The following is a 13,308-nucleotide window of genomic DNA, read 5'->3' as shown; positions in this document are numbered from 1 at the left end:
TTTACCTTTTGTATGTTTTTTGACATTGTTATATGGGCTGCATGTCATCTCCACTCCACTTCCCCTTTTCTGCTTTTTCGGTGTGTCTGTTACTACTAATGAAGTGTAATATACAAAATTTGAAGCGCTTTGCAGACAAAGACGATAAGTGTGGGCCACACCACTACTATAATGCCCCTGTGATTCTAGTAATAGGAATACTGCTACAGGGTTATGTCGTCTTTGAACACCCTTTCCACTCTCCTTTTGACCGAAATCTCTCTTGAAAGAGTGCCTTACTCTATGGTGTCCAATTAAAGTCCGGTCAAGGGGAACAATGATGACATGAGATGCCTGCAAATTGGCCCCAGGATGGCACTTTGGTTCATCCCATTTAGGAATTTAAGCAGATACTTTCTAAGCTCTACCCTGCCTGGCCAACTGGACTGGACCCCTCATCAATTTGTTTCTTTCCCAGCCACTAGTGCTGGCCTCCTCCATAACTGGAATCAACTGGTGATATGATTTGATAGTGATTTTAGTGGCTCCCCCAATCATTGGGGAAGTGAAACTTTGGTCATGTACCCACTTGTAGGTGTCTTAACCGTGTCCTTTGGTTGGATCCAACTGAATAGCAGTGCCTTTACATGACAATGAAGTGAGCTATTCTCCTATGCTTCAGCTTGAAAATCTCTCCCTAATCATCATTGTATATATGATTTCTGTACAACTCCTACTCGAATCCAAAGCATAAATTTACTTCCCCTAGTCTTTCAGGAGTTTATCCAAACAGATTTGATCGAATCAGGTAGACCTTGACAATGTTATTGTTGGGTTTTTCAATTCCTTAGGGTTTTGATAGGATATGGTTACCATGGCATGTCTTTTTTTTTTTCTTTTTTTCAGTGCCTCACATACCCTTTTCCATTTCCCCATGGAGTTTGAAGGGTGAGTTTGATAATATTTTGGAAAATAGTTCTCAACAACAAATTGTTTGTTATTTTTAGTCTTCAGGGATAAAATAATGTTTAGAACGCAAAAGTGAAAAATAATTTTCTCTATTTTATTTTGTGGGAAGCGTTTATATTCAAAGCAAAAGTTTCTACTTGTTCTTGGCAATCCTCCATAAAAAATATGAAAGCATATTCATATTAAATTTGTTATAAAAGAATCACTCTATTTTTAGAAATGAAAAAACTGTTTTATCCAAAATTTGTCAGAAGGCTTTTGAAGCTAGAAAACTGTCTTCTTTGGAAGAAAAAACTGTTTTTCACGACGGTTCCCAAACAAAACGAGGTCCCAAACTCTTTCCCCGTTTTCTTCTTCTTTTTCTTTTTTCTGTAATCCTAGCTTTCCACATCTATTCATGGTTGTATTTTCTTTTGTTCTTTTTTAAAGTCATGCAGAAAGATAAAAGAAAAACGGCCACACTCGTGGTAATGGCAGACCATTAGTGGGTGAAATTCATTAATATGGTATAAGAAATAAGAGGCAAAAAAAAAAAAAAAAAAATTTGAAGGTAGAAATAAGCGGTTATGCTTAAGCCATGGTGCAAATGGCTCCAACTTGGACGGTTGCCATGACCCAACCTAATGTATGAGCAGATTTGAACTTAATTTGGATTGAACTTGCGCCAAAGTCTAGGTAATCCAAATCCAACCTACACCTGATTTAATATTTTTATATTATTTATTATCCTATAAAATAATATTCATTTTTTTTAGATTTTAAAGAAAAAATATCAAATTATAATTATATCATATGTTTTTTCATTTTTTTTTAAATATATAAGTTTATTTTTACCTTTTTTATGTTATATTGAAATTTTGTGTCATTCATTATTTAAATTTTGGTACGAATATATAGAAAAAAGGTTTTTTAAAAACCAATATAAATGTATTATGAATCTTACGATCCAATGAATCCAAACTACGTGAATCGAACTCAATCAACTCGAATTTAACATCGATTAATCTGAGTTCAACCCAAATTTAGAAAAATAAGGTTTATAAATGAATTTTGAATCTTGCAATGAATCCAAACAATTCGAATTTAACCCAATTAATCCGAGTTTAATCTAATTAACTCGTTCAATCCTAATTCAACCCAAATTTAGAAAAATAATATTAAACTAAACTTGAGTCAAGTACCTCGAGTTAGAAGTTAAGTTGGATTGAACTTGGGTTAGTGATCAACCTGATCAACTCGTCCAAGTTGCGCTCTAATGGTGCATATTAAAGACTATGCTCACTCTCATGAGAGGTAATCTGGGTCATATTAGCAAAGCTAACCCTCCTCACATTTGGGAGATTACTCGGGTTTTCTTATTAAGTAATTTGATCTTATTTGAGAAATGTTTTACATGATCAACATGGATAAGAATTGTAGGGAATCATTTTACTAGAGTTTTTTTTTTTTCAGATTAACATTTATTTGTTTTCCACAAATGTTTAAGTGCAATAGAATTACCCATTAATGTCATAATTAAAATTTATTAGTTTCTACACATATGTAGAAGGAAAGGATTTCTCATCATTAAAAAGGCCAAAAAGATAAATTCAATATTCTTGGAAATATTAATATATATGGAGAGAGACTTGTGAAAAACTATTGGAACCCGGATGGGTTGGTAAACGATTCAAATCAAATTTGAATTAAAAAATAATTAACCCAAATTCAATTCAACCTCTAAGTCAAGCTATTCCATCTAAATTTAATCTAGTCTTATTTCTTAAAACTTAGGTTAAATGTGGGTTAACCAAATTGTATGGGATCAAAATCGGGTTGAGTCACTTGCCTACATTTTTTGAGACTTCTTTCTATATACTTATATTAAAATTTAAATCATAAAGGAAATAAACAAATAAAAATAAAAATAAAACATTAAGTTATAAATCATTATCCAAATTTACCCATATATCGGATTAGACTAAAATCAACCCATCCAAGTTGTAACCCATGATAAGGATTGTAAGTATTATTGTCAACCCGTTCAAATATTAATATAATTTTTCTTACTATTAATTAATTAAAGATGATGAAAAAATCTCAAATTTGTAAAATTAACCTCTTTTATTTTTCATTATTTACATATGTTTTAAAAGAAAATGATATTTTTACAAGAAAAAAAAAATGAGAATATTCTTATTTAAAATGGTTTTGTTTTTTTAAAGTGAGAGATTATATTTATAATTTCATATTTCTTTTGTCCTTTTTTAATAGATTATCCCTTTTTCTTATGGCCTTTCTCACATGTAATTACCACACTGACAAATTGTAATTCAACATGTTAACAATAATAATAATAATAATAATTAATATATATATGGAAAGCAAAAGCTTTTGATATCCAATTTCGACATCCATCACCACTAGTAATGTATGGAAAAATGTGGTCAAATGATTTTTTTTTTTCTCTAAAATAGCATATCAACAAATGAAATTGTAGGGCCCAAAGTGTTAGAAGACGAGAGCTTTGACCAAGTGCCTTTTGAAGAATGAGGCTGCAGTTCATCCGAAGAGATTTGGTGAAATGGAGTTGAAGCATGCAATTGATGGAAATTTGGCACTAGTCAGACTACTTTACAAAAAGAAATGTCTCCCTTTTATCAAACACAACAAACCTTTAAATGAGTAGTCCACCATGAGAGAGAGAGAGAGAGAGAGAGAGAGAGAGAGAGAGAGAGAGACCCTAATCTTAAGCTGCAGCTATATTTCAAACTCAACAATCATGTGATTTATGTAGGCCACACCTGAGAAATATGAGACCCAAAAGCAGGAAAAGCATAAAACCCTAAGAAAAGTACCAAAACTCAACCCACATTCTACAGAAACTATTCAAACCCATGGTTACCAAGAACATTTCTCCTCTGTGGATGGTTCCAGTTCACAGGAAAACCATTTTCAACATCCCTCCTCTAGGAGAATGCACTTCAAATATAAGGGTAAATCACAATTAAAAAAGAAAAAGAAAAAGAAAACCAACTCAACAAAGGCTTCGAATATACTTTGTTCTTCAGCTATGTACATATAAATTATATACAACCAGCAAATTTTCAGTACTTGTTAACTTATCATAAATAATATATAATTTCGTGTTTTTTTTTTTGGTGGGGGGAGGATTTTCTATACAGCCACTTGGGTTTGAGTTTCAATTGCTTTATGTGGAATAAAGAATTGGAAAGGAGATTCATAATGAAAGGAGATGGGCAGAATTTACATATGGGCACAGGCTACCTTTCCTGCGATTCTTGGCACCGAACCCTGCTAATCACCTCTCAAACTTGAGGAATAGATCAGACAGTGCATGATAGAGAGTGGCAGCTGCAGGAGGCCTAGGCAGTGACCCAAGAAGAATATCTGATGCACTGATTGATGGGTTGCCGTAAAATCTGCAATTTTCTTGTGAGCGGGTTGTGACAATGTTCCCTTTGAGGGAGCACCCAACAAATGCACCTGGAAAATCAATTGTAATGTCATTAGATCACAGTGAAGAGGAAAGAACCTGCAAGCTTGGGTTCATGAGCTGAGACATCAAAGTGACTAGGTGAGGCATAAAATGGATAAAAATCCCAAGTAAATGCAGATAAGCTAGATGTACTAGAACTTTCAGGGTGACCAGTTCTTGAGACCCAGCAAAGATAGCATTGACAACAATCTAGGCATACCAACTAAGAGGTAGAGCAAGACCTGATTTAATGAATGATATTTGTAGCAAAAAAGATGCAACAATGGAAGGAAATTAGATGATTTGTTGCCATTTCGGAATCTTCTTATGTCTGGATATTCACTCAAAAATATGAAAACCAAACCAAAATATAGTTACTTGTAAAAGCAACTCAGTTATATAAAGTTGAAGCTGACAGAACATGATAAGTTAAGACTCAGAAAATGGACTCTTCTATTATACTATTGCATGGTACCATTTTTAAGGCCAAAAAAAAAAAAAATCAATAAATTTTATGACATACAAACTTGCATATTCCTATTCATTCAATTCTTGTAAATCTGGATGACCATACTGCCATGTGAGGGAAATTTGAGCATGGGTCACACAGCAACACTATCATCCTGAGCCATGCCATCTAAAGATGCTTTGAAGTTCACGGAGGATACTAATTCCCAATCTTATTGTCATATGAACAATCTAGGACTGCCCTAATTTAAAAAGTGAAGAAATAAATGAACTAGACCACCAGGTTCCCATTGAGGAAGGAATGCAACAAGTGCAAGCATGAAAATAAAGGTATAAAACAAGCACACACATGAAAAAAAAAAATTACAAGGGCAAACTTTGGAGCTGTTTGGTAACTGGTCTTAAAAACAGTTTTCTAACTTAGAAAACGTGTTTGGCAGACTTCTAACATAAAACAGTTTTTTTCAGAATTTATTCTGAAAACATATTGTTTTGTGAGATTAAATTTGAGGTGTTCTCAATTATTTTTTATAGAATATTCTAAGCAACAACTTTGGAAACTTTTGCATTGTAAGTGTACAGTTACAGAGAATAAGATGAGAAAACCAATTTTCAGATCTGAGTTCTCAAATACAATTTTGTTCTTGAGAACTATTTTTTAAGAACAGTTTTCTAAAACATTACCAAACAAACCCTTAATCTCCATCAAAAAGTGATTCTTTGCAACAACAGGAATCCCCAAGAAAAATTTACCAAAAAAAAAAAAAGGAATCACCAAGAAAAGTAGCAATACAACATTCTCAGATTTGATGCTTTTCTCAATTGTTTATCTTTTTTTTTTTTTTTTTTTTTTTTTCCTTTTTCCTTTTCTTTTATCTTCTCATGACATTACATAATACCAGAACTTATACAGCTTACTCCAAGTACTTTGAGATTTTCTGTTTTATTTTTTATTTCTCTACAGGAAATCAATAATTTGGTGTGCACACCCACATACATACAAAATGGCAGATGATATGTCTAATTCAAGGGCAATAGAGTGAAAATTATCGAGCAGAAGCATGTTAACACACAACTGGCAGGTGGCATGTAGCTGAATTGGAGTTCACTTGAGCAAAATTAATCCGAAATTCGAACTTCTGGTTATTAAAAATGTCACAATTTTACAATCATGGTGTACCTTTACAGCAGCTGTAGGTATAGCAAGCAGCATAACCACCATCACCAGCACGAACATCAGCTTCAGCAGAACGTCCAACAACACCAACAGCAGCACTCAAACCTGCTCCAACTGAGAAGTGCATATTTCCACTAAATGTCTTGACAGCATTGTTTGTTCTTAACACGATTATGAAGTCTGTTAATTCTCCTCCAGCCTGTTTAAATGGAAAAACATAAAAGCCAGTTTCAAGGCTTGATTCCCAGGAAAAATTGTTACCTAAAAGGGATTCCATCTGTTTTCAGGGTTTGGAAAAGTGTGGACTTTCAAGGACAGGAATCTTATGAAAAAAGAGCAGCCTACCCATGTAAGTTTTTACAAGTACATTCAATATAAGGCAAATGGACGCAAATACGAAACATCTAAGGATGAATTTTGGACCACACAGATACTGTATCCAATACCAAACAATCTAAATGTGTTCAGATTGAAAAGAATAATCGAAATGTACATACTGATGTGGAAATGAATACAGGTGTATTGTTCAGAATTGAAAATAAGAGTGTTCACTATGAACACCAGAGGCAGTGCAACATCTGATCATGTGAACACAAGAAGGACAACATCTGATAATTACAATATAGAGCAAGGAGCCCCAAATTCAATGAAAATCTGAGGCATGCACCACCACACAAGCACAGACAAGAATTAATCCAAGATCACAATTCTCCACCGCATCCTGGTATTACATCCTCTAGGTCACTCAATATGTCCCAACAAAAGGCAAAGTGTACTACCTTTTTTTTTTTATTAGACAGAGTACTACTTTTCCACAACTTATGAGTTATAACTGCCAAATTTCCAGGATTTCAAATGATAACATATACTCTGATAAAAAAAAAAAACATGATAACATATACTGAAGGCATCCTAAACCACATTACACAAAATGTGGAGATGATGCAACCACAGACACATTAAGAAATGGCAATGTGATAGGTGATGGTCAGCCACAGCAAGATCACTATGACACAAAATAAAATACAAAATGATCGGTAGATCACTCACTACGAAGCAATAAGGTTGTGACTTTCATAAGTTTGTTTAAAACAATCATCAGGACAAACCAAAGTTTTGTTTCAGAAGGACTAGGAGTCCCAACCAAACAGATGATTGGAAAGAAGCTCCACCAATGCTAGTCAACAACTACGAATAAGATTGCAACATGCACATAGTGTTTAAGACAGCCTCCACCTTCTAGCCACATCATTTGTCTCATAACAACTGTAAAATATTCTTAATCCAGAAGGAAACAGCAACTACAAACCACCTATTAAGGTAGAAAGATAATCATTCATATTAGTCTCTCCTCTTATAGAAAACCTCCTCTATGACAATTCTATTTCAAAAATTGCACATGTTATCCAAGAATCTTTTTATTATAAATTTTGTTATTATATATATAAAGAAAACCAACAACAGACCACCTATTGAGGTTGAAAGAAAATTAAAATAATTTTTTTTTTGATAAGTACAAGATTGAATTAATAGAAGCGCAAAAAGTGTGCAAGTATACAGGTCGTATACAAGTAAACCAAGCAAAAAGCAGAAAATTGCCCAAGTTATTCAGATTAGTCTCTCCTGTTATAGAAAACCTCCTCTATGACACTTCTATTTCAAAAATTGCCCAAGTTATTTCTGAATCTTACTATCATATGTATGTATGTATCTATATACATATACATAGAAAACACCGTGAACTGCATGTCTACCATGTCATAGGAGTGTTAAGTCCAACAGTGTCAGAGAAAGAGGGCTGTCTTTAGAAGGGTTTGGGCTACTTAGATTAAAAGTGCCTCATTTGCATTGCATACAGGCTGATCCATCATACTATTATTTATTCCTCAAGGAATATATAAGAACTGTGCATTGCAGTGTCACCTTCTCCTTCACCACCAACAGCATCATTGCCACCTTCCTCTTCTAAAACACCATCCTCATCATCATCACTCTCATCCTTCTTAGAATAAACATGTTCTTTACTGTGTCCTTTATCATGTTCTTCACCAAAACCAACTCTTCAAATCATAAAAGTTGTCTTACTAATTTAGGCCACAAGGCCGTCATATATCATATATGCCAACCATTGAGCAATTCTGCCTCCTCAATTTGTCTTATTCTGTTTGCTATCAGTGACATTTTAATTTGTGTTGATTATTTTCTACTGCTTTTCAAATCTATAAATTTTCCTTGTCATATATCATATATGCCCACCATTGAGCAATTCTGCCTTCTAAACTTGTCTTATTCTGTTTGCTATCAGTGCCATTTTAATTTGTGTTGATTATTTTCTACTGTTTTTCAAATCAATAAATTTTCCTAAAACTACAAAAGTTCCAGCAATAGTTGAATTGTCAGCATGTAGCTTTCTGTGAAGTGAGACCATATCTGAAGAGAAGCTTGCATTTTCCAATTACTTGCTGAAAAACACACTGAATAAGCATATAATTATGAGAATGTGAGAAAATTGGACCTATTGGTAGAATTGTTCCATTGAAATTGTCTGGCCATTGCTAGAAATAGAAATGAGAATTATCTTTTTGTAGCAATTTCTGTAGGGAAGAATTTTCTTTTCTGCCCAAATTTACTTGACATAATATGCACCAAGAAAAGCTCATGTGTGAAGCAAGAAATATGTGGCCAAAATATCCTAGAAGCTGAGGAATCAAAGTTCCACGAGGAGAACTATTTACCTGAGCTCCCCAACCAATACCAAAGGAAGAAATGGCAGACGGGGGAGACCAAGATCCATCTTCTCTACGAGCAATGACCAGCCCTGTTCCAATGTTATAAGTCACCATCACGCCGACCTTTGCAACAGTAAGGATTGCAAGGCCTTTTGCCTGTTTTAGAATGGCCTCTGGTATTGACTTTTCAGGTGTAAGAGAGCCAACCTGAGAAAATGAATTCTAGTATGTTACGAACCAAACAAGAATTTGAATTATTAAATCAACAGTCTACGAATTTATTTTAGAATATAAATGCATGATTACTTGATATCAAGAATAATGATAATGAAAAATGCTACCAAAACGTTTACATTTGATTCTTATCCTTTTCATTTATTTGTGATACACATACAAAGAGCAGGCTGATCTAAAGCTGCAAAAAGTTCTTACAAGACTAGCCTTCATAGTTCTAGTCAAAATTCAAGTGCTGGAAAATTTTAATTATTCAATTCATTTTTACTCATTTTTAAGGACCATACAATAATGAGAAAGGAGGCAAGCATCAGTCCCAGTTAATTCAAAAAATGGCCAAAAAGCTTAATTTTTACCTTATTATAACCCCGAATGGTGTTTGCTGCCTTATAAATCTCATATTCCATAGACTGGCCCCATGGAAAATTAAGCCATGATCTCAAAGTGCTGAGGTCTGTCAGGTCATAGGTTGGCGACTGGGCAGCTCGACTTACTTGGTCCATTAGGTATGACTGAACAGATTCAAGCCTCACACAGCAGACATCACAGACCCGTTGTGGGTTCCCAGAGCGGAACTTTATAGGCAACAAACTCCTCCCCTTAGAGCATTCATTACAAAATATCCCCCCACAAAATCGACAGTGGTGCCTGGAGCACATTATAGGATGGAAACGCACATTACACAGCATGCAAGCAGAAGCGGCACTGTCAGGCAACCATTTTGGTGGATCTGCTTCAATAATTTCCTTTATGTTACTCAAATTAACCTCCGTAAGAGTTTCAGCCATCTCTTTCCAAGCTTGCTCAAGAAGATGGTTCGATATCCATGAGACTCTACATCTATGGATATCTCCTGAAGCGAGAGCATTCACTTTCCCTTGGGCCGCAAGTAACATATCAGTAACCACATCCCACATGGTCAGCTCCTTATCTTCGCCAATTAACTGATTCCATCCCATGTCTCCATCCGGAAGGTAACCCCCATTTACACCGAGGGCTTTACTCCATTCTTCATTTTCACCCTCCAACATGGGAGGCACAGAGACAGGTATCCAAGGCCCAGTTTCTTCAGAAAGTGGCAAGCCATAATAAAAATATTTACCTGGTTTCTTATGGCCAACAAACGAATCATTTAGCACATCATTATCTACCCCAGTGCTTTTAGGTGATTTGCTTTCACAATCTCTAAGTTGCAGTTTTTCATGTTTGACACAATCATCAGTTAGCATAGGCTCACTGCCTTCCCTGAGTTCCTGAACCTCTCCTGAAGCCTAATAACCAAAGTCCAGGAAATTCAAGTCACTTTGATGCATTACAGTTCAACAGCCAAGTTCAAATACAAAAAAAAAAGAAAAAAGAAAAAAGAAATTATATCATGACATCTCACCACCAATTTCATCATGCACAAAAATTATCATCCAGTTAGCCATAACACCAAAATAAAATAATATAAAAATCACTGCCAGTTTAAGGAATAGATTGGGCACATAAGGATACTTCCAACATAATCGTCAGAAAATTAATACTTCTTCCAAAAGACTGAGGAGATATTAACAGGTTTCAGTTTGATCTACTACCTTAAGATTGCTCATTCTAATTATAATGCATTGGCGAAGCAACCACACAGGGCCAAAAGCAAGCTCCTAAGAAACTGAGCTTCCAGCGCATGTCTATTGACGCTTCAAAAGTGTCTCTGGAATTACACTAGGGAGACCTGGCTATAGCTATTATTATTTAGGAGGAATGGAAAAACAGTTTTTTTATACTTCCATAATGCTTTACTTTCATGTCACATGTTATATAGTTGGGAATCACATTACCTATATATTGATCAGAAACAACCCAATAACTACCATTTCCTAAATTTTTCATCCCTACATCCTACGGAATAACCATATTTTACTTTTCCAAATTCATAATTTCTAAATATTACTTAAGAAAGCTTCCTTTACATTCTTTTTTCTTTTTACGCTTTCCATGCACCTTTCAAACAATCCTCAATCACTTTCAATTGCATTCCTATAACACATCTATTCCTTGTGATCCCCTTACCTCTCTTCTTTTAAATGGCTTTGTACTTTACGACATTCAAAACACCTTCTAAACTCCATTTCATTTTTCTTCTGATGATGATTTTGACAAACGAACTTTATTGATTTTTTCTGATAGGTAAAAACGAACCTTCTAAACATTATTGATTGATTCAGACATCTGCTCCTCCATAGTAATCTGTTGATCCTTTCAAAGTTAGAAGAAAGAAGGAATCACTCTAAACCACAAAAAGCCTCTGATCCTAATCATTTCCTTCTCGGTTCCCTGCTTCCAGCCATTTTAAGAGCACTAGCTTCCATTGCCCATTCCCACTCAATGCAATCAGTCTTAACAACTACTATAGATACTTCCAATAACTGATTTTAAGGTTTATTTAAATGCTGTTTTTGGTTGGTTAATTTAACAAACAACATTCATTTTACAACTTTTTCTTTAATTTTCAAGTTCTAATAATATGTGCCTAAGATATGATGTTCTCTCATCTAAATTTTTGCACCTTCCATCAGAGACCATCAAACCCAGTCTCCAATCCCCACATCTATAAGGGGAGAAAACCATATTGTTTGCCCTGTTACTAAAACATGTTAACAAGTATTGGCATTTAATCATGTCACCAGAAGGTTTAAGAAATCAGAATGGCAGAAACAAGTCCAGATATAGCAGCCATAAATTACAGTGATCATAGAAAAATCTTTGGATTGTCCATGGAGATGCAGGTCTAATCATGCATGATGTGTTCATAAATCACACCCAGAACAAATAATATGGTGTGATTCACATCCTCAGCTCCTTTTCACTCAAACTAGGTTCTAAATTAGATGAGTAGCTGAGGCAGGTGGCAAGGGAAGCAAATGAGGAAGCAGACCCTTTTCCCCTGAGAGAGGGCCTACAAATCTAAAGCACTTCAAGGCCATTTTTCCCTGCTTCAAATCTTGTTTCCAGAGAGTGATTCTTTTGTATATCCCTATGGGGTTCTCATTGTTTTTCTTTTCACTTTTCTTCCAGTACATCTTTTTCCAACCATTAAACTGTTGGTTTCCAATAAAACAACTCGCCTATGGCTTTAACTCAATTGTTTCAATCTTGCAACCCACTTTTAATAACTTTTTCTTTCTTCTAGTTTTGATAATTGACCGAACAATTTCAGAAACAACCACATATAGTTCCGGGTACATCTTTACCCTAATCACAAATCTTACAACCTCATCAACATCCTGAATTAGGTTCTGTCAGCATGCAATTGCCCAAAAACCCTATTATGATGTATTGTCATAAAGTTGAAGCATAATTTTTTATAACTACCATATATTTCCATATCTAATTCTCTCTATCCCAATTGCAATTAACTAATAGTATAGATTGTACAACTCTGATTAATTGTTCTTAACCACCAAACCACCCCCCCCAAACAAAAAAAAAAAAAAACCATAATTCCAAAATGATTACAAGTCTGCAAGCTCCGTTCGGCTGAAAAGAAAACGCGTTAAAATAATTCAAACATTCAAAAGTTGGGATTTTTCATCATCCCAGACCGAAAGGGCCCGAAATGAAAGCCACCCAGATAAGAAAAACTTGAGATTCTCGGCAACCAAACAGACAAGGAAAACAAAAAGAGAAAATCACCTTGTCAGAGATCGGGTCATCTGGTGGGTAATCATCGAATCGAAGATTAGGGTATAACGTGTTTGGCTCCATTGGAAAAAAGACCCTTGCTTTGGAGACCTTCAAATCAAAAGCGCAATCAGGGAAAGAGAACGGAAGAAATTTGAAATTAGGTTAAAGCCTCTTCGGTGTTTTCTAGGGTTCAATCATTGGATAAGAGACTCAAATGATTTGGACCAATTTGTTTGAACTAATTTTATTTAATATTTAAACTTATCATCACGAATATCTATATGCATAAAATTAAAAAAAATTAAAAATAAATTACTGAAATTATTTTAATAAGTTAGAGGAAAAGAAATAATATGGACACCTAATAATCCAAAATAAACTTAATATAATACTAATAATATCCTTTAAAAATCATAACTTTGACGTCAATTTCAATTACTTGCTAAAGATTGAAACTAGATCTAAAATTCAAAATAAATTTTATAAATGATTATAAATGAGAAAATAAAAATAAATATAATTAAAGTAAAAGAAAAAATACGAAAAAAAAATTACAATATTATACTTAAAAGGTTTACTGATAATAAATATTAAAAATATCATTTTCA

At 34.3% G+C, this 13,308-nt stretch overlaps 1 protein-coding gene across 1 annotated transcript; it reads right to left on the bottom strand.

The window, feature by feature from the left end:
- Positions 1-3,697: 3,697 nt before the first annotated feature.
- On the bottom strand, positions 3,698-12,928 carry LOC117909184. The gene is made up of 5 exons (XM_034823098.1): positions 12,710-12,928; positions 9,391-10,305; positions 8,807-9,007; positions 6,075-6,270; positions 3,698-4,434 (listed from the first exon to the last, which is right to left on the bottom strand). Exons 1-5 carry the CDS (start codon positions 12,779-12,781, stop codon positions 4,250-4,252), a joined length of 1,569 nt encoding a protein of 522 aa, XP_034678989.1. The 5' UTR covers positions 12,782-12,928; the 3' UTR covers positions 3,698-4,249.
- Positions 12,929-13,308: the final 380 nt, after the last annotated feature.

This window comes from Vitis riparia, chromosome 19, assembly GCF_004353265.1.
Source record: "Vitis riparia cultivar Riparia Gloire de Montpellier isolate 1030 chromosome 19, EGFV_Vit.rip_1.0, whole genome shotgun sequence".
NCBI classification, from domain to species: domain Eukaryota; kingdom Viridiplantae; phylum Streptophyta; class Magnoliopsida; order Vitales; family Vitaceae; genus Vitis; species Vitis riparia.
This window is presented reverse-complemented; position numbering and strand designations above follow the sequence as displayed.